Source organism: Pogoniulus pusillus, chromosome 26, assembly GCF_015220805.1.
Source record: "Pogoniulus pusillus isolate bPogPus1 chromosome 26, bPogPus1.pri, whole genome shotgun sequence".
In the NCBI taxonomy this organism is placed as follows: domain Eukaryota; kingdom Metazoa; phylum Chordata; class Aves; order Piciformes; family Lybiidae; genus Pogoniulus; species Pogoniulus pusillus.
The window spans coordinates 17458677-17484942 of NC_087289.1; the positions used below are offsets into that span (position 1 = coordinate 17458677).

The 26266-nt window shown below is 45.0% G+C and overlaps 1 protein-coding gene across 5 annotated transcripts in view; it reads left to right on the forward strand.

Annotated features, from left to right (window-relative positions):
* Positions 1 to 26266, forward strand: part of YEATS2 (YEATS domain containing 2) — a 60738-nt gene that overhangs the window by 30161 nt on the left and 4311 nt on the right. For 3 of the 5 annotated variants that reach the window (XM_064165375.1, XM_064165377.1, XM_064165379.1), the window contains 17 exons: positions 137 to 244; positions 2361 to 2534; positions 3947 to 4205; positions 4854 to 5015; positions 6686 to 6798; positions 8216 to 8371; positions 9658 to 9831; positions 11168 to 11366; positions 13987 to 14118; positions 14364 to 14465; positions 15451 to 15562; positions 17730 to 17803; positions 18883 to 18962; positions 20428 to 20629; positions 22981 to 23207; positions 24337 to 24411; positions 25795 to 25868. In XM_064165375.1, the coding sequence (XP_064021445.1) occupies positions 137 to 244; positions 2361 to 2534; positions 3947 to 4205; positions 4854 to 5015; positions 6686 to 6798; positions 8216 to 8371; positions 9658 to 9831; positions 11168 to 11366; positions 13987 to 14118; positions 14364 to 14465; positions 15451 to 15562; positions 17730 to 17803; positions 18883 to 18962; positions 20428 to 20629; positions 22981 to 23207; positions 24337 to 24411; positions 25795 to 25868 (2423 nt within the window). Of the gene's footprint in view, positions 1 to 136; positions 245 to 2360; positions 2535 to 3946; positions 4206 to 4853; positions 5016 to 6685; positions 6799 to 8215; positions 8372 to 9657; positions 9832 to 11167; positions 11367 to 13986; positions 14119 to 14363; positions 14466 to 15450; positions 15563 to 17729; positions 17804 to 18882; positions 18963 to 20427; positions 20630 to 22980; positions 23208 to 24336; positions 24412 to 25794; positions 25869 to 26266 lie in introns of those variants that run through there. The other 2 variants (XM_064165376.1, XM_064165380.1) reach the window with 2 other exon arrangements.

The following is a 26266-nucleotide window of genomic DNA, read 5'->3' on the forward strand; positions in this document are numbered from 1 at the left end:
ATTTTGGAACCTTCTCGTTGGCACAGTTCGCTTGCCCTGCTCAGATGATCCCTTCTCCCCTTTATCAGCAGCCACTCGATTTGTTTCTCGTGCTGGACATTTCACTGATTTTTGTGCCATGTCTTCCTATTTGCAGCAGGAGGAGTCTCTGTTTGCCACCATGCCACCCCTTTGTCCCATTGGGAGTCATTCCAAGGTGCAAAGCCCCAAATCGGTCACTGGAGGACTTGGAGCTTTTACAAAGGTATTCCTCGTGGCTTTTGTGCTGGGATAAAGAGTCAATTTCACGCTGACTTGCGCCACAAACCATCTCAACTTCCAGTGCTTGTAAAACTGTTACTGGAAACAGTGTGTCTTGCTGCCAAGGGCTTTCCAGCACCTCTCAGAAATGTCTTGCTTTCTTTTCTTTTCCTTCCCTGTGGCACTACTGTACCTATGATCTTTCACAGTATCACATTATTGTCAGGGTTGGAAGAGACCTCACAGATCATCAAGTCCAACCCTTTACCACAGAGCTCAAGGCCAGACCATGGCACCAAGTGCCACGTCCAGTCCTGCCTTGAACAGCTCCAGGGACGGCGACTCCACCACCTCCCCGGGCAGCCCATTCCAGTGTCCAATGACTCTCTCAGTGAAGAACTTTCTCCTCACCTCCAGCCTAAATCTCCCCTGGCACAGCCTGAGGCTGTGTCCTCTTGTTCTGGTGCTGGCCACCTGAGAGAAGAGAGCAACCTCCTCCTGGCCACAACCACCCCTCAGGTAGTTGTAGACAGCAATAAGGTCACCCCTGAGCCTCCTCTTCTCCAGGCTAACCAATCCCAGCTCCCTCAGCCTCTCCTCGTAGGGCTGTGCTCAAGGCCTCTCCCCAGCCTCGTCGCCCTTCTCTGGACACGCTCAAGCATCTCAATGTCCCTCCTAAACTGGGGGGCCTAGAACTGAACACAGTACTCAAGGTGTGGTCTAACCAGTGCAGAGTACAGGGGCAGGATGACCTCCCTGCTCCTGCTGACCACACCATTCCTGATGCAGGCCAGGATGCCACTGGCTCTCTTGGCCACCTGGGCACACTGCTGACTCATGTTCAGTTTCTTTTTATCTCTTCCTTCATCCTTCCTTGTTTTGCATTGAATCACTGTAATCTCGAGGCTGATATTTTAAAAGCTGGTTTTTAGTGGGATACAGTAAAAGCAACCTGCAGTAGAGCTGTCAGGATCGTCCTTAAAAATGATAACAGTAAATTCTGAATCTCAGATGGTGTAATTCTGAATATGTTTCCTTAAATGTTACCATCTGGCATTTAAAGTTGTTTCTGCTAATATTAGGTGATCCAAATAAAAGGTGGAAAAATGTTTCCTAGCAGTTAAAATGCCTACAGCAATCTAATGCAAAAGCCTCCAGCTTTTCTTGAGTTGCTGCTCTTAGAGATAAGGTTCAAGGCCTGTCCCAGAGGAAAACAAAACGTTTACACAAGAGAATGTCAGCTGTAACAATTTGCAGTGTTTAGAGCTATCATGTGCCTTAGGAGGAAAGGCTGAGAGATCTGAGGCTTTTTAGTCTGGAGAGAAGACCGAGAGGGGATCTAATGAATGTATATAAATATCTGAGGGCTGGGTGTCAAGAAGGAGGGGACAGCTTCTTCTCGCGTGTTCCCTGTGATAGGACAAGGGACAATGGATGCAAACTACAGCACAGGAAGTTCCACTTCAACATGAGGAAGAACTTCTTTACTGTAAGGGTCACAGAGCACTGGAAGAGACTCCCCAAAGAGTTTGTGGAGTCTGTTTCTTTGGAGACTTTCAAGACCTGTCTGGATGTGTTCCTGTGTGACCTGCTCTAGATTCTGTGGTCCTGCTCTGGCAGAGGGCTTGGACTCGAAGATCTCCAGAGGTTGCTTCCAACCCCTAACATCCTGTGAGCCTGTAATATCAATTGTAATTTTGCCAGACAGGAGGGAAAATAAGGCTTAGAACATGCTCTGAGCAGGAAGTTGCTTAGAAATTTGAAACTGTGAAGTGTTGTGGCTCTGTGATGAGGTGCAGGGCTTGAAGAGGTCAGGTCTGGCCAAGTCTGTTGTTAGTGTGACTAGTAGCTGTGATAGGAGTAGCAATTTCTGTGAGCACCTTTCACATCCAAATGCTTTTGTAAATACGCACATCCCACACACTCCTAGCCCCCTATGCCTGTGTATTGGGAATAACTTTCATCTTGGAACTGCATTAGAGAGTTCACCTGGTGGCAAGAACCATATCTGAGTTTACTAACTCTGGCCTGCCCTTTCCTGTGGGCAGGTTGTTCCAGGAATGATTCCCAGAGATTTAAGGCACTTACTTTTCTTACTGTTATTTCTTCCTACATAAAAGGTGATAATAAAGCAGGAACCAGGAGAGCTGCCCCAGCAACCTCAACTACCAGTGACAGGGACAACCACGCCGACATCTGTGCAGCAGTATGTCACTGTGAAAGGGAGCCACATGTTAGCCTTGTCACCGCAGAAGCCGGTCGTGAGCACAGGCGAGGGGACAGTGCAGTCTAAGGTAAGAGGCGTTTGGGCATCTCGGGTGTGGTGTGGGTTGTGTTTTGTGTGGGTTTATTGCAAGCATGCTTCTGTCTCAGCCCCAGCAGCAGCACCATGCTTAGCTGGTTTCCCCACGTGCACAGAGTGGTTCTTACCATGCTTACTTGCAGCATTTGACAAAGGAGCAAGCACTGTTGCGTTTCATTGTGTGCAGGGAGCCTCTCCCAGTTCTGCCTAACCCATTGCAACACTGAAGTGGAGGTAGTTTGGAACCGGAGCCTGTCAACCCAGAAGCTTGGCTGCTGTTCTCAATTCTTACTGAAACTCATCTGGGTCTTTCTGTTAGAATAGGCACTGGACTGCCCAGCCTACAACAAAAAAGAGCAGGACAACCAAGGAGTGGAGGCTGAGCCAGAACTAGCATTAGATGGAAGCAATTCTACTTGAGTGGCAACTCTAAGTGTTTCATTGTAGGAGTCTGTGCCAAAGCAGCGCTACTATGATAGGAGACACAGCTTCTGAGAAGACACAGTAACTGCAGTGACAAGATGACAGATGTACCAGAAATTGCCCATCCTTGCTTGTTTGTGTTGTGAATAGAGTCAAATCATGTGCCAAGCACAAGAAACCACATATGGGGCTTTCACTTTTGCATATGTAAAATTGAAAGCTGGAGACGGGACTCTATCAGGGAACGTAGTGATGGGACAAGAGGTAATAGTTTTAATCTGAAGAAGGTGGGTTTAGGTTGGATTAGGAAGCAGTTGTTCACTGAGAGAGTAGCAATGTTCTAGAAAAGGTTGTCCAGAGAAGTAGCAGATGCCTCAGCCCTGAAGTGTCCAAGACTACTTTGGATGGGGTTTTGAGCAACCTAGTCTAGTGGAGTGTCCCTAACCATAGCAGGGAGTTTGGAACTAGGTGATCTTTAAGATCCCTTTGAATCCAACTCAAACCAGTCTATGATTTGCAACAGTTCATTGTGCTTTTGACTACCTTATTTGCCTGTTTGAGCAGATATACAAACTCATTTATCCCTGCAGTTGTTGTCAGTGCATACAATTGGAGCATTTTGTGGGTTCTGCATGGGAATGTAGTTTTCCCAGGGATTTGCTTCCATGAATGTGCTGAAACTCAGTTTCTGGATCTCTGTGCTTTGCTAGGGCAAGCTTTGTCTTCATCTGGAATTAAGCCTTTGCTTATATATCAGAAAAAAACTGATGGGATTGCCCTGGTTGTGTTTAACAGTTCCTCTTCTCATTTAGGATTGGCTTCTTGCCAGTTAAATTTTGTTTCTAGATGAACAGCTTTTACACATGATCAGATGTGCATAGAATATCCTGAATTGTCTAGAGATGGAGGTAGTGTGGCAGAGCTAGAATTCACATGATTGCTCTTGGCAGCAGCACATCATCCAGTGCTTCTGTGTTGCAGGTTGTTGGTGTTCCAGTTGGTTCTGCTTTACAGTCAACAGTGAAACAAGCAGTGGCTATAAGCGGTGGTCAGATACTCGTGGCAAAATCCAGCTCTTCGGTAGCAAAGGCTGTTGGCCCGAAGCAGGTTGTGACTCAAGGTGTAGCCAAAGCCATCGTGAGTGGAGGTGGAGGAACAATTGTTGCTCAGCCTGTGCAGACCATAACAAAGGCGCAAGTCTCTTCCACGGGTTCTCAGAAAAGTACATCTCAAGGCTCAGGTAGAGGAATTTTACACCTTGTTAGTAGCTCATGATGGGTAGACTTTGAGGCTCTGTAATGATTTCTTCAGCTGCAAAGTAGCTGTGTGGGATTGAAAAATGAGCATAGAGGGGTCTGTAGGGAAATTCAGGCTGACTGAGACTGGTAACAAAGAAAATGTTAACTCGCTATCTGTAGAGGAGGGAGAGGGAGCACCAGTACGGAGACCTAGAAGACTTTCCTGGAGCCAGGCCTCACATTTTTGCCCAGCATTGTGGTTCTTCAATACTCAAAGGATTCCACGTAAATCTAACCAATAAGAAATTGTCCTTATTGCATCTTGCCATCTTCCCCCAGTGCTCTCAGTTATGAGAGTATGGGCAGAAGCACCCTTCCTGCTTCTGCACACAGCTGGCTTTAGGCCCCATGGCTGTGCTCGTTTGGCCTGCAGCCATAAATGGTACTGTACCCAGAGAGAGTTATTTTATCTTCATTCCTATTAAAGAAACTGTCTTTGCTTCACCAGTGGGGTTAATCTGCAGTTAGGTCAGCTAAGGATGGATTATCAAAGGCTAGCTGCATGTCACTCCTTGTACGTTGATCCTGTGCAGATTTCAGTGCTACTTTCTGCAAGCAGTACTTTTATTTCTTTTTATTCTTTTTTCTAGTGATGGCAACGCTGCAGTTACCAGCCACCAACCTGGCAAACTTGGCAAACCTACCACCAGGCACTAAACTGTACCTCACCACCAACAGCAAGAATCCTTCTGGGAAAGGAAAACTGCTTCTGATACCCCAAGGAGCCATACTGCGAGCCACGAATAATGCTAGTTAGTCTTGCAGGGAAATCTATTGAGTTAATGTAATCACTGCATAATTAATATGCTTGGCATTTGTGCTGTGAAACATCCTAGTGCTGTGGAAGACAGTAAAGGGATGGGGTTCCTTTGTACACCACAACCCAGATTGTGGTGCTTTCAAAGGCTGAGATCTCACTACTGTTTTCACTTCTAGATGAAACGGCTTTTCATGCAGTGCTCCCAAGGTCTTTCTTTCTGTGCTGAAAGCAGACACTGTAATTTTTCTCACAGTTCAGCTAGGGGTTGCCTTTAACTCTTGCTCCTGATCTGTAGGAAGAGACAGCTGCATTTTTGTGATGTAGAACTGAGGAGAATTTGAATGTGATTGTGAAAGCTATGAACAAGAAATGGAATGACACCCTAGAGAAACTAGAAACATAAGAAACTAACTTTGGAATGCAAAAGACACTGTGTCTGGAATGAGGGAAAGAAATCATTAATACAAGCTTTTGTTCCAAGCACTTGAGACCATCGTGAACACTTTTTTGTTAATAGGCTTGTGAGTCAAACTTGCTGTGAGATATGTGGAGAATAGCAGTGCTAATAGTTCTTTTGGGCAGTACTTCATTTATAGTGTGTCATTGCTGTTGGGAAAGAAACAACAGGTTTTGGACTGTGAGGATGATGTTTTGTCATGAGCCTTCTCCAGCATGCTTCTTTTGCAGCTGGGAGTGGGGAGGTGATAGATTGGGTGTAAAGTAGGTGCTCCCAGTTCTGATGCTGCCAGAGAGCAAGAGGTATTCATTCCATTTAATAGAAAAGGTTGTAAATACCAGCAACATAGCAACAGAATATCTAGAATCACAGAATGGTTTTGGTTGGAAGGGACCTCAAGCATCATCCAGCTCCAACCCCCTGCCATAGGCAGGGACACCTCTCACTAGAACAGGTTGCTCAAGGCCTCATCCTACCTGTCCTTGAACACCTCCAGGGAGGGAGCATCTACAACCTCCCTGGGCAACCTGTCACTGAGAAGTAGTTTCTCTTGCTGTTTGTGCTTTAGAACTTGTGCTGGGAGCTCCATTGCTTGAGATTTAGAGGCATCCCAGGCAAGGAAATAATCCCACAGTAGAAATACTTGTGATTTTTATGACAGAGCTATAAATATTTGGTTTACCTTTGTTTCTCATTGGGAATCTGTAAACCAAGTCAGTGTTCAGGCTGTTCCTTTTGGAGGCAGAGCAGTATCAGTGTCACTACAAGTTAGCTCTGCTTGGTATCCATGATAAAATACTCAGTTAACAAAACTGCACTGGAACAGCCAACACAAGTGGAAATAAGGATCTGGTGGGATTTGGAGCATTTCTAGGGCTTTTCTTGCAGATTCACAATCTGCAAGATCTGATGAAAAGACAGCATTTTATTTCAACAGAAAATTCACAACAGTCCAAAATGAGCTTTCTTTTCCCACCAGCACTCCTTATTTCCCTCACAGCTCCTTTCTTGGTGTTTGCTGAGCTATAAAGAGAGCCCAGCAGCTCATTGGAGCTGTGTTCTACTGGGTAATAATGTAACTTGGCTGCAACACATGTGGCAGCAATGTCTTACGAAGTGTTATCAAGTACTTGTATATACAGGAGTGTTTTAGCAGCTGGCAGTGTCTGGTTGTCAGAGGGTTAAGCCTTTTCTTCTGGTTACAGGTCTCCAATCTGGTTCTTCTACAAACAGTGGAGGAGGAGGAACCCAAAGCACAAGCAGTAACTTGTCACAGCACCTCACTTACACATCCTACATCCTGAAGCAGACGCCCCAGGTCAGTGGCATAAATGTCACAGTTGAAATGGGTTGACATTTCAGGCTGCAGTGCTCTCAGATGTGTGCCCTGAGGTTCCATAGCTCATGGAATGTTGTTCTTGTAGGTCCTATCTAGTAACCCCTGTATCTATTGCCTCTGCCAGTCACCTGCTTTACCACTTGGTATTGGCACATCTATGCCACTCTTCTCTTTTTGCAGGGTTGTAGAATGCCATATTGGAGGGGATAAAAATTTTTCTTGAGTCTGATCAGAATCTCCCCAGCAGTAACTTGCACCCATTGCCCCTTGTCTTTTCCATGTGACTCCTTGTAAGAGAGTCTCCATCTTCCTAGTACCCACACTTTATGAACTGGTACATGGTAATAAGGTCTCCTCTAAGCCTTCTCGAGGCTGAACACACTCAGTTCTCTCAGCCTTTCCTTGTAGGGCAACTCTTCCAGTGCTCTGGTAATTCTTGTGGCCATTCTCTGGAAGCCTGTCTGACTCTTTTTGGTATAGGGGGACTAAAACTGCACACAGTGCTCCAGGTGTTGGGCTGACAGGCACTGAGTGACATAATCACTTCTTTATCTCAGCTCCTTGCAGGCTGAGAAGGCAGCACTGAGTAAAGCCAGGGGAAGAACTTGGTCGAGAAGAGACAGATGTGATAAGAGTGTCTGATAGCAGGGCCACAAGAGTCACCAGAATGAGGGGTGATATGGCAGAGATGATGCTGGAAGAGCTACCTTATAGAGCAGGGTATGTAAGAGTTGGGGGAAAGCATGTGAGATAGGAAAATGAGAGTGGCTGAAGTGAAGGAGCAAAGCTGTGTAAGAAAGAAATAGGAAGCAGAAGATTGTGTGGAGTAATCCATGCATGACAGTGGGCAAATAAAGCCTCTGAAAAGTGGCAGCTGAATACTGATGTGAAGCAGGAGGTGTAGCAAGGTCTCAGGTCATAGGCTATTAATTAGGGTGCACACCTTCAGTGACCCCTGTGATTTCTGCGTGCTGAGCACTGAATATAGGCTTTGTGGCAGGACTAAACACATTCTGAATTGAGCAGGTGGCAGAATGTCTTGATTTCTCTCTCTTTTTGTTTTCATTTTCTTTTTTTTTTGTCAGTCTAGCCTAGCAGTAGCCTCTCTCATCTTGCCTGGTAAGCAGAGTTGTCACAAAGAGTAAACTTGAGGAGCATCTGACAAGACAGGAAATTGACAGTGGCTTTTTCACCCCTTCTCTTGCTACACAGTGTTCTGCTCCAAGAAGACTGTGTCCAGGTTTTAGTGCAGAAGTATCCACTGTAATTAGCATTGCCTTGGTTTGGAAGCTGAAATGGTGGTGTTGCATTGTCGTTACAGGTTTTTATCCTAGATTTCTGTTGACTCTGAACTGTGTTTCCAAGTGCTGACCTCCCTAATTTGTTTCTGGAGCAGGGCACCTTTTTGGTTGGCCAGCCTTCTCCTCAGAGCTCTGGGAAGCAGCTGACTCCAGCTTCAGTTGTTCAGGGCAGTGTGGGAGTTGGAGCATCATCCACACAAGGACAAGCACTGAAAGTGATAACTGGACAGAAAACAGCTCTGTTTACACAGGTAATGTGTAAAGTATGTGTTTCTCTATTACCAGTTAGCATTTTGTCATATGAAGTAGAGGAAACACAGCCAGACATCGTGAGAGTTTTCTTTCTGGAGTTGTTTGGTTTGGGCTTTGTTACAGTTACAATGCTGCGATGAGGAAGGCATACGAAGGCCTACTTAGAATCAGCCAGGTAGAAGAGACCTCCAAGATCATCCAGTCCAACCTAGCACCCAGCCCTACCCAGTCAACCAGACCATGGCACTAAGTGCCTCATCCAGGCTTTTCTTGAACGCCTCTGGGGACGGTGCCTCCACCAGCTCCCTGGGCAGCCCATTCCAATGCCAATCACTCTCTCTGTGCAGAACTTCCTCCTAACATCCAGCCTGTACTTCCCCCAGCACAACTTGAGACTGTGTCCCCCTGTTCTATTGGTGGTTGCCTGAGAGAAGAGAGCAACTCCACCTGGCTGCAGCCTCCCTTCAGGTAGTTGTAGACAGCAATGAGTTCTACCCTGAGCCTCCTCTTCTTCAGGCTAAACAACCCCAGCTCCCTCAGCCTCTCCTCATAGGGTTTGTGTTCCAGGCCCTTCACCAGCTTTGTTGCCCTTCTCTGGACATGTTCCAGCACCTCAACATCTCTCTTGAATTGAGGAGCCCAGAACTGGACACAGGACTCAAGGTGTGGCCTGAGCAGTGTTGAGTAAAGGGGAAGAATAACCTCCCTCATCCCACTGGCCACACTTGTTCCTGATGCAGGCCAGGATGCCATACTTGCATGTGCAGATATTCAGCCATAGTTTTCCAGCTTTATTTCTGTTCTCAGAGTGGGTCCTGTGTGAGCTTGGGTTGCTAATTTGTAAATGTGCTCTGAGATTTCTTAGTGAAATGGAATTAGAGGAGTGAATATAAGGACGTGTAAAAAATGTACTTACATGTTTGAACCTAGCAATGGATCTAAAGCTCTTAAAAATGTCTACTTCTGGTATCCTTCAAAGGTCCTTCTACCAAGTGATCTCTTTGAAATTCAGACTCCCCAAGGGTACTTCTAATTAATCATCCCAAACTGAAGTCTGATAGGCATGTTTTTTGCTAAGTCAGCAGTTGGATCAAGTTGTTTCCTGCAGTGATAATGTCACAGTTTGCCTTTCTCACAAGTGTTTTGAGAATGTTTCTCACTCGTGAAAAAACATTTGTCTTGTTTGCTTTATTAGTATCTTCTTTAGGAGATTATTGTTTTAAGCAATTAAAAAGGAAGTCCAAACAAAGTCACCTTTTTCCTCACACTGAATTCTTCTTTGTAGGCTGCACCCAGTGGACAGACATCCCTGGTGAAAATATCAGATGGGTCTATAAAATCAGTGCCTGCCTCGTCCCAGCTCTCCAAACCTGGCACCACTGTGCTGAGAGTATCAGGAGGTGTTATCACCACAGCTGCTGCTCCTGCTGTGGCCCTTCCCACAAACGGAGTGGCCCAGGTGAGAAACAACGTGGCTGGTATTCCGTAATGTCACCTCTATGCTCCAGCCAGTATTGTCCCTAGGAAAGGCCTTCTGCTGCTTTTTTCCCCTGCTGGTGTTTTGATTGTCAGTTAGCATTGGTGGTGAGGCTGCTCTCATGTACCAGCTCAGTGCACACAACTGCTTTTCTGTTGGGTTGTTGTTTGACGTAGAAACAAGGGGAGAAGAGAAACCAAAACTGGTGCTTTCTTACTTTCAGTCTTGTTAAAATTCCTGTAGGCAGGGAAGGTTTTCTGTCTGAACCAGCCTTTGCAGTCATTGAGATGCGATCTGAGGGACTGTGCAGCTTCCAAACTGCTCCTTGCACGAAGATTTGCAGAAGAACGTGAAATACCTGAAGTTCTAGGTCCAGCAGGCCAGCGAAAACCAACAGTAGCTAGACTGTAGGTCATTCCTGTGAGTTCACAGGCTCTCCACAGTTATTAGTGCCCAATCTCCTGTCAACAGATTTTAGAGGCTGGTAGTGGCCAAAGTTCGTGGTCCTTTGGTCCTGACCATGTTCAGAGCATGTCACTTCTCCTGTCCACACAGGAGGAATCGCAAGAGAACAGCCTTGGAACAAGGTGCTTCGACACAGAATGAGGTTAGAAGGAAAAGATTTGTATTCCTAGAGTGAGTACTCTTGTGCATGGATACAGCCACGTATCCACTTGGTGCAGATTGTCCAGCTGGAATGGAGATGGAGTTTGTGGGGTGGGAATAGTCAGCAGTAGATTGTATGTAGTTCATTCCAAGGGTTCCTTTAGCCTGTGGGGAGGCAAAGACTAAACAAGTGGAGAGTTGATGCCATGCTGCCCTTAGATGGCTGCATGCTGGCATAGAGCTTACGCAGGTGAAGATGTTGCATTTGCATTAAATGCTACTCACTGTTATTAGAGCTCTCAGTGAAGCTGCAGAGACAGAAATTTACCATCCAGCCTCTTTATCCCAAACTTTTTTCCCATTTGTCTACTGATACCTCCAGACTTCTGAGCGGCAGAGAAATATGAAACCTTCCTGGGCCACGTTTCTCATCTGGAGGCCTACCTGCTTGCTAAAGTTAAGGGCCCTGACTCCAGAGACTAACAAAGCAGTTGTGCTAGCAGTTCCTGCAGGCATGGTTCCACTTTTTCTGCTTGAAACGGTCTCTGCTTTACATGTACCATCACTGTGTTTGGGCTTTTGGATACGTGCTTCGTAGTGATTGAGTCAAACCTCGTTTTGTTACTTCTAGGTGTTACATTGTGGTGCTTTATGGTTGAGTGCTCTATGACATGAAAAGGAGTTTGTTGTCACTCTCTGCCTTTTTACACAGCAAATGGATAATGCAAGTTCCAGCTCATCATCTTCTGGAGCTCCTGCAGCAAAGGCAGCTGGGCAGCAACACCAAATCTGTATAAGCCAGACCCAGTCTACTTCATCAGTAGTGAATAAGACCGCTACTTCCACTGTTGTAAGTGTTGCTTCTCTGATGACTACGGCAGCGCCTGTGACTGGAAAAGCTGCAGTATCAGGTATTAAACTCCCTTCTTGCCTTTGCTATAGCAGGTTAGACCCCAGGTGTGAGTTTTGTAGATGTCATCGTTGTAAATGGAAGAAGATAGTCACCTGCCTTTGTGAAGGTGTAAAAGCAAAGTCATGCTTTCTAAGACACGTCTTATTAGCATATTTTTTGGCTTGGCCAAAGGGATGTTTAAATAATTTGGCATCCTATCACATCAGTTCACTGACTGTGTCTGTTACAAATAGTAGTATGACCTACCCATTGGTGTTGGAGAGGGATTTTAGTTTTCCTGCCAGGTTCTCATTAAAAGATGTACTCTGCCTGTTCAAGAGCACAGTGTGTCACTGAGTGCTGAAACCGTCAAGGTGCCAGCAGTACTACAGACCTGATTCGTTTGTGAGAGTGAAACTTCACTGAAGTTGGAGAAGCTGCATGGACAGCATTTGGCTCTGAGGCTTTTCTTCTGTTTGGCATAGACTGCTAAGCCTGCCACAGTTCTGCAGTGAGCAGTTATTTACCTCTTTGCAAACAAAGCAGCAAGAGTTTTTTGTAGAAGAATTGCTGTTCTAAATAGCTTTCAGCTGGAAACTCCCATTTAGGTGTGAGAATTTTATCTAGGTTTTGTTTTTGGCTTTTGGAACCTGAGGCACTGACTTCTTCATGAAAAACTGTTTCTTCAAGAATCCCAGAAGCAGCAGCAGCTGTGAAATATGCTATTGGAACTTAGAATAGCCCCACATCTGTGTTAAGATTCTGAAGGTCTGTGTTTTTAAAGGCAACTTTCCAAAGGAATCTCCAATTTTCCCTTTTTTTGGGTGATAGACAGTACTTCCCATTCATCTGGCTAACTGGCTTAGTTGTGCCCTCTGGCTTGCCTTGCTGTTTGGTTCCCTTGCTAAGTTCCTTGCTGTCCTAGCCTGACACATCTGTGCATCAAACAAATAACTGGGTGATACTAGGTTAGCCTTCTGGCCTGGAAGCGAAAGCCTAACTGGCCAGTGCTATGCATCTTTCAAAACTGAGAGACATCTTCAGCAGGTCTTGCATGTCTACTCTTTGGAAGGCAACTGTGTTTCTTCAGCAGTCATAGAGGAGAACAGAAACTTAAACCCATGATCTGACTTGAGATTAAAAATTGCCATTGTGAACGTAAGCAGTCTGCTGCTGTCAGTGTTCTGAAATAGAAGCCTATGAAATGTCTGCAGTTTGAAGAAAAGTTAGCTACGGATGGAATGCAGTTATAGTGCAAATGGCCAGTCTGGAAGCAGCAAGGATTGGGCACAGGCCAGATCACAGTGTGGGAGTGCTGGCTGTGGTGATTTGGCATGTCATCACTATGGAGTAGAGAGCTGATGGATGAGGACTACTTCGCCATGGCATAGTGGTAGAGTCTGGAGCTGTGCTGATTTCCACTGCAGTTCCTGAGTGCTGCCATTAACAGTACTGTTAGTATCTGTGTCCAGTTCTGGGCCCCTCAGTTCAAGAGAGATGTCAAGGTGCTGGAAGGTGTCCAGAGAAGGGCAACAAGGCTGGTGAAGGGCCTGGAACACAAACCCTATGCGGAGAGGCTGAGGGAGCTGGGGTTGTTTAGCCTGGAGAAGAGGAGGCTCAGAGGTGACCTCATTGCTGTCTACAACTACCTGAAGGGAGGTTGTAGCCAGGTGGGGGTTGATCTCTTCTCCCAGGCAACCAGCAATAGAACAAGGGGACACAGTCTCAAGTTGTGCTGGGGGAAGTATAGGCTGGATGCCAGGAGGAAGTTGTTGGCAGAGAGAGTGATTGGCATTGGAATGGGCTGCCCAGGGAGGTGGTGGAGTCACTGTCCCTGGAGGTGTTGAAGCAAAGCCTGGCTGAGGCACTTAGTGCCATGGTCTGGTTGATTGGATAGGGCTGGGGGATAGGATGGACTGGATGATCTTGGAGGTCTCTTCCAACCTGGTTGATTCTATGATTCTATCTGAATGTCCTCCTTCTTTTAGCCTTGGTCAAAACTAGTGAATTAGTTCAGTCTCCACTCTATACACTTTATAGCTTGGTTAACCCAAACCTGTGGAGGTTTAGTGCAAGTTACAGTAGTCACAGGATGCTCAGTTCAGGTGTGTCCTTAATCAGGTTTGATGTGCAGCCTTGGGCTTGTCACTTGATGAAAAGATGGTTGGTTGTGCTCTTCTGACTGCAGTGGTTGCTGCTAAGGTGGACTGCAGGTATATATGCAGCATTGGGATACCTTGGTGAGAGTGGCTGTGTACAGCAGAGCTGTAGCTCACTGGCTTACCGGATCCTTGAGCATAAAGTCTTGTACTTTGTGCTGAGCCTGCTGCAGTTGAAAGGCTCATGTTACATCACCTTTTGCTTGAGATTCCTTAGGTAACTTGGAGACTTGCTTTGCACCATCAGAGTGCTGCACAGTGTGTAATGCTGTGCACAACGTGGAGCAGCACCCCAGTATTTTAGCAATCACTGATGTCACTAAAAATTTATCTGACAGTTCACTGAACTGTGGCCTGTTAAGAGTGTGATGTTGCTAGCACACTTGCCAGCCTGGTTCAGGCAGAAAGGGAGAGAAGTAGCTGGAGATAAAACTAAATGGTGTGTTTTATTTAACATTTTGTCTTCCCTTCTTCTTGCAGGCTTGCTAAAAATCCACTCAAATCAGTCTAGTCCACAGCAGGCTGTTCTGACAGTTCCCAGCCAGCTTAAACAGCTCGGTGTAAACACAGCTTCTGGAGGTGTTCAGACAATACTCATGCCTATGAACAAAGGTAAAGGGCAGAGGAGGACGACAGATGGTGTTTGAAAATCCGCTTTGGCGCAGGGTAGCTCTTGGTCGCTGTTGGCATACATGGTCCAAAGGTAGAGATAGAAGAATATGTAGCAAGGAAATTCATCCCTAAACTTTGTGCTGCAGAAACGCTGTGTTGCTTCTGAACATGGTTATTTGGCAAAGTCTACAAAACCTGATTTTTTTCTTCTTTCTTGTCCCTTTGTTTTCTTTTTATCTCTCCAGTGATACAGTCGCTTTCTACCAGCAAAGTTTCAACTGTTTCAGCCGTCACAGCAGCAACTACAGCAGTTGTCCCTAGTCCCTCTACAGCATCCATCACTAAAGGTAATAAGGAATTTCTCAGTAGATAAGTAGCATAAGTGTGCTGATGCTGCGTGATGCAGGGGGCCTGAATATGAAAGTAGACTCTCGCTGGGTGTTCCTTTATTTCCTGAGTTAGTAGGGTTTGAATCAAGTCAAAATGGCATCTGGGGACTAGGAAATTAACGGTGACATCCCTCCACAAATCCCAAAGCATAGGCAGATACAGAGAGAAACAAAGATGTTCTAGGAAGCTACCATAAGCACCTTCAACATTCATTGTTTCAATTTGTATTTGCAGAAATGCATGGAGCAGCATGTATTTTGTCATAGTTACTGCTGTCCTCAGGGCAGCAGCTGAGGTGAGGTGTCCTGGAGAATGCTTTCCAGCAGCACAAGGTATAGGCAGCACGTGTGTGCATGCACACAGAGGGTCAAGTGTCAGTACTTCCCAGATTAATGCTTAGATCAGAGCTGAGAAACTTAACATCCAGTTCTTGCAGAACTGTCATGTGTTTCTCCCACCTCAGATGAATGACCAGACTGTCTGTCTGCTCTGGGCTGCGAATGTCTTTCTCTCCCTGCTCCTGTCTCGCCAGAGTTCTGTCCTTGACATGAGAAGGTTCACTGATGTCAGACTCGGTGATGTCTTCAAAGAAGTTCTGGCTTTGAAATGTCATTTCTTGCTAGAACTGTTAGCTTCCTGTCCAACTCTTTGCATAGAAAAAGGACAATGTACGTTTGCAGGCAGTTGGGTTTAGATCAGACAGTCGCAGACAAAACATCAGCAACTAGGATGCAGATTTTCTGAATAGGATGTGATGTATGTTGAGATTTGGAGGGAGGCTTCCTTTCAGCAGTACTGAAGGTCAAATTTGCTCATGCTTAACAATGAGAATGCAAACAGCAAACAAAGTGATGTTATGTAAGTCTTATAGTCTCACAAGACTCTGTTTATCAAGCTGACAGGTACTTTTTGTCTTTTAAAATGTGTTCTGTTTCTTTGAAGTTAAGATGGAGCCTGATTCAGCAGGACAGAGCTGCAGTTCTGTGGGTACCCAAGAAGGCCAAGAAGCAGTGAAAACAGAAGAGAGCTCTGAACTTGGCAATTATGTTATCAAGTAATTGTTCATTTCTCTATAAGGATTTCTGATCTTTGAAATAGTAGAGGGTTGAGGATGCTCTAGGGTTAGGTGCAGTATTGTTGAGCTTGACCTAGAAATACATCATTAAATCTTCTGTCCTGCACACTACTGTATCAGTACTAATCCTGTTGGGCAGCATTTGTTCCAGACAGTGCTGCAGTATTTTGCTGCAAATGGATTTGTATGCAGGACTCATGAAAGAGAAGAAAATTATTTGAAGCTTGGCAGTTGTTCTGGGGTTTTCTAAAATCTCAAGCTGCTAAAACCTCTTTATCATCCACTGCTTGTATAATTCTCATTGCCATTGCATGTCCTTACTGAGGTCAAACTGCCCAGTGAAATGCAGGTCAAAAAAGGGGCATGCAGAATAAGTGGAATTGTCTCTCTTTGGGCCTCTCTAGTCTTGTTAAGCTCATATACATCTGTTGTTATGAGGGCTGCTTTGGTTCAGAATTGGAATTAAGTAATAAAGATCATTGGGGTATTTGTTCAGTGAATACTGTGAAATCCAGTGCCTTGTTTGTGATGCCCTGGACGAGGGCATTGAGTCCAGCATCAGTAAGTTTGCAGATGACAGCAAGCTAGGAGCAGGTGTTGATCTGTTGGAAGGTAGGAGAGCCCTGCAGAGGGACCTGGACAGGCTGGATGGGTGGGCAGAGGCCAATGGCATGAGATTTAACAAGGCCAAGTGCAGGGTTGTGCACTTTGGCCACAACAACCCCAAGCAGCACTACAGGCTGGGGACTGAGTGGCTGAGAGCAGCCAGGAGGAAAGGGACCTGGGGGTACTGATAGATAGTAAGCTGAAGATGAGCCAGCAGTGTGCCCAGGTGGCCAAGAGAGCCAATGGCATCCTGGCCTGCATCAGGAGCAGTGTGGCCAGTAGGACAAGGGAGGTTATTCTTCCCCTGTACTCAGCACTGGTCAGGCCACACCTTGAGTGCTGTGTCCAGTTCTGGGCTCCTCAATTCAGGAGAGATGTTGAGGTGCTGGAAGGTGTCCAGAGAAGAGCAACAAAGCTGGTGAGGGGCCTGGAGCACAAATCCTATGAGGAGAGGCTGAGGGAGCTGGGCCTGTTTAGCCTGGAGAAGAGGAGGCTCAGGGGTGATCTTATTACTGTCTACAACTACCTGAAGGGGCATTGTAGCCAGGTGGGGGGTGGCCTCTTCTCCCAGGTAACCAGCAATAGAACAAGGGGACAGAGTCTCAAGTTGTGCCAGAGTAGGTATAGGCTGGATATTAGGAAGAAGTTCTTCACAGAGAGAGTGATTGGCATTGGAATGGGCTGCCCAGGGAGGTGGTGGAGGCACCGTCCCTGGGGGTCTTCAAGAAAAGCCTGGATGAGGCACTCAGTGCCATGGTCTGGTTGACTGGGTAGGGCTGGGTGCTAGGTTGGACTGGCTGAGCTTGGAGGTCTCTTCCAACCTGGTTGATTCTATGATTCTGTGCCCTTGAGTACTTGTTAGTGCTTTTTTTTCATCAGAATTCAGTTTGCAAAATTTTCTCTTCATATTTCTGGTAATGTGTAGAATGTTTCTTCTGCTCTTGATTCCTCCAGTGGCTGACTTTCTTGCCTGCATATCTTGAAAAGTTTTGTTATCCTGACATATCTCTGTAGACATTACCCTGTTGGAGAGTATGTGTAGGAGATGAATAGATTTGAAGTCATTACATGCTTGGAAGTTATCTTAGTTATGAAACAGCTAATGGCAAATAGGGTTCTTGCCAGTTAAATACTGTATGGCTACTTCAGTACAGTTCACTAAATTTGCATGAGGAGAATTTCCCAGGCAGGATTGCATATTCCTGCCAGAGCAGCCTACACCAGTAGGTGTATTTAATCCCTCGCAGTAGCATTGCAGCTTGTGCTACGATGCAGGGATTTCTTCTAAGCCTGCCCAGTAAAGCATGTCTTCAGTTTCTTGGCTTGACAAATGCAACTTCAGATGTGGTCACTATTGCAAGAGGAAGGGCTGTTTGGTACCCCTTCTCTGGCCTGGAGCATAACAATTTATCCTCCACTGCCATTGCCATAGTGCCCTGGGGCTAGAGACTTTAAACCACGCAGCGATTTTGAAACCTTTTGCATCTGATTCATTGCTTCCAACAGTATTCTTCATTGTGATTCTTTTTATCCCTTGCAGCATAGAATATTTGGAGAACATCCAGCAGCTTTTAACAGCAATAGTGAAGAAGGTTCCATTAATTGCTGAAAAAAGTAAGCAGTAAATGAAAAGACTTTGCTTTCTGTTTCCAGTGTATCAACAGAGTGCCTTGCATGCTCTGTAGCCACAGAAATTATTAAAAGGTTGAGTGAAATGAAGCCATTCTCCTAGAGAGCTTACTCCAGGGGTTCCTCTGAAAATACATACAGCTAGATTCTTCCAGTAAAGCCAAATATGTTGTCAGCAGTTGTTAGAAATAGATTGCATTTCCTCACATAATGGCTGCAAGATTTTTTTTTCCCCTGCTTTGTCCTTTACAGATTTGCTTTTTTTCTTTTTTTCTTCCTTTTCTTTCTTTTAATATCAAGTTTCAGAAATGCTCACAAATGTTACAGCAAAGCTCAGCCTTGGAATGTGTTTGTTATTGGGGTTTTTATGCTTTTTTTCTTTTAACAAAAAGTGGTAGCTTGCAGAGAAACATTTAAGTCTTTCATAGTACTTTATAATTGCATACCTGGTGTACCTAGAGGAAAATGTATTATCTTGCTCTGGTGACTAATGCACTTTGAACAAGTGGTCCTGGAGACTGGGTGGGGCAGGCTCTCTCAAGCACAGTGAGCAAAGTAGGAGTGAGTGGCAGAGTAAAGCTTTGATTACACACAGCTCTCTGGCCTGCAGCAGCATTCATTAATCTGTTGCTTAGGATTCATATCCCCTTCTTATGTTTTTGCCAGGAAACCTTTTCACTGTTGTTTGAGTTTTACAGTGTAGTTTCTTTGAAGAGGAAAAATAAAAGAGTTTTCTGAAGGAAGAGACTCTGACCAGTAAGAGAGATTTACAGGTCTACATCATTACAGGTTTTTGGGGGAAAATAGGCTTAGAACAGTCCATAGCCACAGATGTCTGTGTATGTGACCACAAAGGATGCTGCCTTTGCACTTAGAATTCAGTGTCTTTGCTTTCCTGACCCTGAGCACAGCATTTTTAAGGGTTAGAGAGTTATTGAGTCCTTGATCCTGTAAACATGAATCACATTTCCCCCTTCCTCTACACTAAATAACATCAAACCTCAGAATTTATCTTATTTCACTTCAGAAAAAAATAATTCTGTTCTTGGCTTTGTGTTTTCTAGGTGAAGATGTAAGCTCTTTCTGTGCTAGTTCAGTGGAACAGTATTACAGCTGGAATATTGGGAAGAGGAGAGCAGCTGAGGTAATTCTCTCCTGTGTTTCATAAGCATCATTAGGCACACAAGAAGGATTTCTGAATTATTGAACCTTCCTTGTTATTGGCTGATTTGTTTTCTGAAGCAGTCTCTAGCATTTTAAGTGGAAGCCTTCCTTACTGCAAGATGAACTGATTTGTATCCAGGCAGTGATGTAGTTTATTGTTCAGAGGCTTTTTCAAGCAGGAGGGACCATGAAGGTCATTTTTAAGTTGCTTCAGAGAAAGATGTTTTTGAAGCATTTTAAAAGTCAGAATTCTTGCAAACTGTTTTGCTAGCACTTTATCCTCATCACTCTGTGGCATGTTACAGTCATGGGAATTTTAGCCAATGTACTTTGTCTTTTCATGGGACTGTGTCTGCCTTCTGTAGGAAGAGAACCAAAGGATCTGACATAAGCAGTGCTAGTGCTGAAGTAGATTGTCAGTTCACCAAAGGTTGCAGTTAATCTGGACCTATTTGTAGTGTGGTTGTTATATTTCCCACTATTTCTTCATAGTTTTTGTCATCTACCTTGCTGTGGGGTTTCACAGGGAAGATGTTAAAGCTGCTTAGCCCCTCTGCTCTTGCCAGTTAACATGGCTGAAGAGTCTAACCAACATTTTGAGAAGCATGTTTTGTTACACCGCGTATCTTGCACTTTGCCATCTTAGATGTTACCTGGGAGATGAGACATTTCAAGTCAAGGCAAATGCACCTAGGCCCCTTGTGATGATTTGGCAGTTACCCCTTCCCCCCCCTTTACAAAATCACCCAGACTAGACTCAGCTGTCTGGAAGTTAAGGACTTTACAGCTTAGCACAATATACAAGCAGATAGTTACAGCTGTGTGCAGAAATATACACATTAAAGGTAATACAGAAACAAAACAGCCTTTCCAGAAATCAGAATCCCCAGGAGGGGCTCCCAACCACCCTTCTACCTTCTTTCCACCCCTCTACCTTACCCCAGAGTTTGCCTTATGTGCAAGGTGAAATTGGAGGATGGCACGGGAAATTAGAAAGCAGAATCAGTTGGGTTACACAGGGAGAAAAAGCACAGGCACTGACTGTGACAGAGACACATACACGCTGGCTGTCCTGCTCTGTCTTATCTATGTTTGTGTTCTTGGTTTTGTACATCTCAGCAAGCCTATGAGTGAAGTAGCCATCACCACTGTTTTCTTTTCACAGCCTATCATCTAATTTTTCTCACTAAAATATTCCAATTAGCCTCAAACTAGCACATCCCTCTACATGTATCTTTGTTTTTCTTGAGATTTTCTTTGGATGACAATGCAGCCTATAGCTGCCTGATGCCAAGATTAGGACCATCCTTCCTATTTGTTGTTCCTCATCATCATTCTGACTTAGGAGAAAATCACATTCTTTGTGTTCTCCTTGCAACTTGCATTATCATCTAGCCTTAAACGTTTCAGCCAGTGTGATGAGCTTTCCCTTTGGTTTGTCACAGTGGCAACGAGCAATGACAGTGAGAAAGATCCTGCAAGAAATCATAGAGAAGCACCCCAGGTTTCACAATATTACACCCCTGAAAACGAAGCATGTAGTGCACTGGTGTCGATGCCATGGCTACACACCGCCTGACCCTGAGACCTTGCGGAATGATGAGGATTCCATTGAGGATGTGCTGACACAGATAGACAATGAGCCAGGTGAGTGAGGAGTGACAGAAAGCTCCTTTCTGCCAAGAACACTGTTTGATAGGCTTAAGGCAGTGTGCAAGCACACAGTGTGAGAAGGAGTTCTTACTTTCTTTGTTTTTAACATAATTCACTCTGGAGACGGTAAGGGCAAATCTGCCAGGGAGACTGTCCCATGTCCCATCAGTCCTATCAGTTTTCTGGAGCCTTATTTGAGTTTTGTTGTGGTTTGGGACACCTGAAGGCCCAGTGTAGATAAAAAAAAATCTCAGAGCACATCTACAAATTAGCAACCCAAGCTCACACAGGACCCACTCTGAGAACAGAAATAAAGCTGGAAAACTATGGCTGAATATCTGCATATGCAAGTATGGCATCCTGGCCTGGATCAGGAACAGTGTGGCCAGTAGGATGAGGGAGGTTATTCTTCCCCTGTTCTCAATACTGGTCAGGCCACACGTTGAGTCCTGTGTCCAGTTCTGGGCTCCTCAATTCAAGAGAGATGTTGAGGTGCTGGAACATGTCACCAGCAACAAAGCTGATGAAGGGCCTGGAACACAAACCCTATGAGGAGAGGCTGAGGGAGCTGGAGTTATTTAGCCTGAAGAAGAGGAGGCTCAGGGCAGACCTCATTGCTGTCTACAACTACCTGAAGGGAGGTTGTAGCCAGGTGAGGGTTGGCCTCTTCTCCCAGGCAACCAGCAATAGAACAAGGGGACACAGTCTCAAGTTGTGCCGGGGGAAGTACAGGCTGGATGTTAGGAGGAAGTTCTTCACAGAGAGAGTGATTGGCGTTGGAATGGGCTGCCCAGGGAGGTGGTGGAGTCACTGTCCCTGGAAGTGTTCAAGCAAAGCCTGGATGAGGCACTTAGTGCCATGGTCTGGTTGACTGGATAGAGCTTGGCGGATAGGTTGGCCTGGCTGATCTTGGAGGTCTCTTAGGTCTCTTCCAACCTGGTTGATTCTATTCTATTCTAAATCTTGAGAGGTGATTCTTGCCCCACAGTGTAATAGGTGGGCACACAAACTAAGTGTAAGTAATGACATTTCTGCTCTTGGGTAAACTTAGCCTCCATTAAGGCTTACTGTGCAAACCACAAAACCTGGCAGTGGTGCTGTGGAGCTCAGGAGGGGTAAATTTACCTCCAAAAGTGAGGCAAATTGCAATATGAGAAGCTTCACGTTCTGTTAGAACTATTAGGCATAACTCTGGGATCTCCACAGTCCATTTTTGTATGTATTAAACACTCATCTTTAATTCAATCTATTCTTCACAGTTAAGCTCCTTTGTTTCACCTTCAGGTAATCCTTTTCCCAAAGCTGAATGTTTTATTCTGCTATGATCTTACAGGGATTTAAAGTATTTCACAGAAGTGCAGGGATCTGATTATTCTTTGCTAAGTCTGGCCCTGCATGGCAGCTGTTGAAGGTAGAAAGGAAGCCTACATACACCTTTCAATATTATTATCTAAACAACTGCATTAGTGTTTGTCTTTGAGGAAAAGAATCTGGTTATTGCTTGGCTTTTCACTTAAGATTGTACTGGCTCATGCTGAGCACTCAGAGGTCAGCTTTTTGCAATTCCACTGCAAATCACAGAATCATAGAATCAGTTAGGTTGGAAGGGACCACAAGGGTCATCTGGTTCCAACCCCCCTGCTATGGGCAGAGACACCCTACCCTAGATTAGGCTGGCCAGAGCCTCACCCAGCCCGGCCTTAAACACCTCCAGGGACGGAGTCTCAATCACCACCTCCCTTGGCAACCCATTCCAGGCTCTCACCACTCTCATACTGAAGAACTCCTCATGTCCAGCCTGACCCTACCCATATCCAGCTTTGCTCCATTCCCCCTAGTCACAGTATCACACAGTATCACAATATCACCAAGGTTGGAAGAGACCTCACAGATCATCAAGTCCAACCCTTTACCACAGTCCTGTCTTCTGATTTTAATTTAAAAGCATGATTATAGTTATCACAATGGGGAAAATGATTTAGTGCTACATAGTACTGTTATAGTGAAAACTCCATTTCTCCAAGCAAGTTGAAGAGCATTAGACTGCCTTAGCAGTTGTCAGAAAGCTGCTGTGAGAATGTTTAGGAGACTCCCATAGCCCAGTTTTGTTTGGAATGCAGCCTTCTTGAGTGGTGTAGGGGCTGATGAGGGAAGGGAGCAGGAGGGTCATGAAGATAAAATTAGAAGGCTCTCAATGACTGTGTTTCTGTTCATCCTTCTATTTGGTAGCAACTACAAAAATAACTTCCAATTACCTTAATGTCTTACCTTATTTTGAGTGTGCATCTGGTTATAAACAACGTTCCATAACCTATCATGTGTCTCACTGATTGCTTCCATTTCAGAATGCCCTTCGTCTTACAGCAGTGGTGAGGAGCTGTGCAGAAAACTAGAGGAGCTACAGCAGTATCTGAAACGAGAACCAGAACACGAAGAGGAAGTAGATGTTCTCAACTTCAGTGAGCCATTGAAAATAAACATTAAGAAAGAACAGGAGGAGAAACAAGAGGAGATTAAGTTCTACTTGGCTTCCTTGCCTGCATCAGAGTTTGTGAGGGACACTGCAGAGGAGGTAGACATAAAGCTGCTAAGAACTGTTGTTAAAGCTAATTGTGGTCTTGTGTTTGTTTAGTTGCCTTTCTTTTATCTATGTGGGCCTCTGGATGCTTCCTGAAAGTTCTTGTAAATGCCCTGGAAAAACTGGACCTTCTGGCTCATGGCACTCAGCTGGCCAGTGCTGGCAGAAGAAAGTGAAGTGTGTCTGCTGGGAGGTCATTTCAGAGTAGGTGTGTTGCAGGTGTTAGTACTGGAAAAGTCATCCTGGGAGGCTAGACGCATAGGGAAGTGAGGGAAGGGGAGCATTAGTATGGAGTTCTTCCTGTCCCTTCACAGGGACCAGTGCTGTTTGTTAGGCAGCTCTTGAAAAGGGATTGCAGTAAAGCTTAGACCACAGCAACCTTCTCTACTGCTGAGATTTATTTCAAGTTGGGTTAAAAGAAAGGGAGAAAGGAGTCTTCTGTTAGAGCAGCAGGAAAGAGAGAGAGGAGACTGGCTTGGTTTGTAGGAAAAAGTGCTCACCATTGTACCAGCAGAGGCAGGAGCAGCAGAAGGGGGTCGCATACAGCAGTTGCAGGAAAAAGAAAGGATCTCTGTCTCCACCTGAAATGCTGACATGAAGGGACAAAGTGGTGATTCTGCAGTGTGTCTAGGCTCTTGCTACCTAGGTGACAAGGGCATAGGCATGGTGAGAGTGAGACTAGGGGAATGAAACACACTTTTGATGTGGAACTTTTGTGCCGGCAGTGCTGTTTCGGTGATTTCAGTTGCCATAGGTGCAGGGAAGATGAGGAGTAGGTGAACTTGGATATAAGTAGAGTTTTAAAACAGAGCTGCCATTTCCAATCCAGAGGTATCCAGTGCAGCCTGGTTTTCAAGTAGACTTTCTGAAACAAACACTGAGATCTGCTTTTGTTTCTTGCGTGGTTTGGAGACATTTTTGCAGAGTGTTACAGTGGTCAAGATTTGTTTTCTCCTGGTTTTTTAAAATGAAGCCTGAGATTCTATAGCTTGAAAGTTGTGCAGGTTTTTTAACCACCCTTTTTTAGCCATTTTTTTGCTGTTATTCTCACCTAATCTGTAGTACAACATGGATTGTGTTACATGATTTACTAACTTTTTTTTTCCTCCCTCCCATTTTGTAGATAGGAATTTCTTTTCAGCCTGCTGAGGTACAAAAGAATGTTTATGCATCAGTAATAGAAGATATGATTTTGAAGGTAAGAAATCACTTCACAATAAGAACTTTTCTGTAACTTTATTGACATGGTAATGTAGGAAAAAAAGATGGAATATACTCTATGCATTTATCAAATCAGGAGATACAGCCTGGTGACTGTTTTCTTGATTGGTGTAGGGGCAGATGAGCAAGAGGGCTGGAGTGTCAAGAAGATGTAATTAGAAGGCTCTTAAAGAGAGCCTTCTCTGTATGCTTCAAACTTTCTAACTGATTTGTTGGCTTGGACACAGAGTGATGTTTTGCAGATGCTCACTGCTAGTACAGTATTGACTCAGTCTGTAACTTTGGAAGTACTTTGCCCTACCCTCCAGAACTGGGGAGTCTGCCAGAGTTTTGTAAGACACTGTTATTTCAGACAAGGCTAGCTATTTGTTTTCTAAGTAGTGTTCAGTTCTTTTTTTGCCTGGGTTGTGACTACTGGCAGACTGCTAAATTCCTGCAAACAATAGCAATTCTGCCTTATATGAGAAACCTTTTCTCTACCATGATCAGTTTTGGAAAACCAGGCTCTGTTTCTTACTGAAGTTTTGAATGGCATGGAGCTGGAGTTCTTGGGTTTGGACTGAAGGCAGTTTTTAGCAGTGCTTTGCTGTATTTCAAGCCAAAGATGGTTTTGAAGGTTGTTTGAACATGCTTTTCAAAAGGCTACTGGATTCCAGGTTACACAGACATTCATGCATGCTTCTGCTGAGCTGTTACTTGACTGCAGGTGAACTCAGGTGCAAATGCATCCATTTATAAACACAGATGGTAATCATTAGGTTGCTCCATTATAATTGTAGTGTTACGACAGCTTTCTGGACTGAATGTCCCAGAAAATTCTGCTGTAGTCTCAATACAGGCACAGAAAGGCAGAAGTCTTAACTAGGATTTGATTGAACCTTGATCAAGCCAGGTGTGTAGGCATACAGCCACTGGTTGCTTGTTGTCTGGGCTGGGAGGGTTTTGTGGAAGTGTCTTGACACAAATCCAGTCATCACAGGAAGTGGCTAACAAGCAAATATCAGCTCCCTGAGAATATCTGGAATCTGCTGTGTACAAAACAAGTTCTGTTGTGTGAAAAGAGGGGCACTAAAATGGTCTCTGAATTACAGGCTCTGGAACATTGGATCCACCTTGCTGTGCACATTCTCCTCTCCAGGTCCAGATTGAAACTAGGCTGGGCAGCTGCAGTCTGAGCTCTGCGCACCTATAGATCTCTTTCTTGCTGTTAAATATGCTCAGTTCTTACTGGTGTGCTAATAAAACTCATTTGGGCATCTCAGCTGCCCCTTGCTGATGGGCAAGGGATGGAGGTGACCAAACAGCATGTTCCTTTTCCACCTTTCATAATACTGTCTGTTAATGTTGTCTTTTGTTGTAGGCCACTGAGCAGCTTATGAGTGATATCCTGCGGCAAGCGCTGGCTGTTGCATACCAGACAGCTCCTCACAACAGGTACAGCAGCTTGTTTCCTCTAAGGCCACTCAAGCCAGCACTGATCTGCTTGAGGAGTTTAGTCAGATTTTGTGTGGCTCAGATTATGTGAGTGAGGGAATTTAGGAACCTTGTTCTGGGAAGATCCAAGCGTTATGAGGGAATTTGTCATCACCTGGCTCCATAGTGGCATAGGGTGCCTGGACACAGGCAGTAAAAACTGAGGCAAGGTTCACTGGCCTTGCCATGTTCAAAAGCAGATAACCTGCTTCTGCAGAGCCACGTTGGAAGGACCTACTCCTTCTTGTCTATCTCAGCTTACCATGTAGACAACTTACTTACGGTCCACCAGGCCTTAAAACTTAAATGATCACTTTATTTTACTGATGCATTCTGTTCTAGCCCTGATACTTTGATTT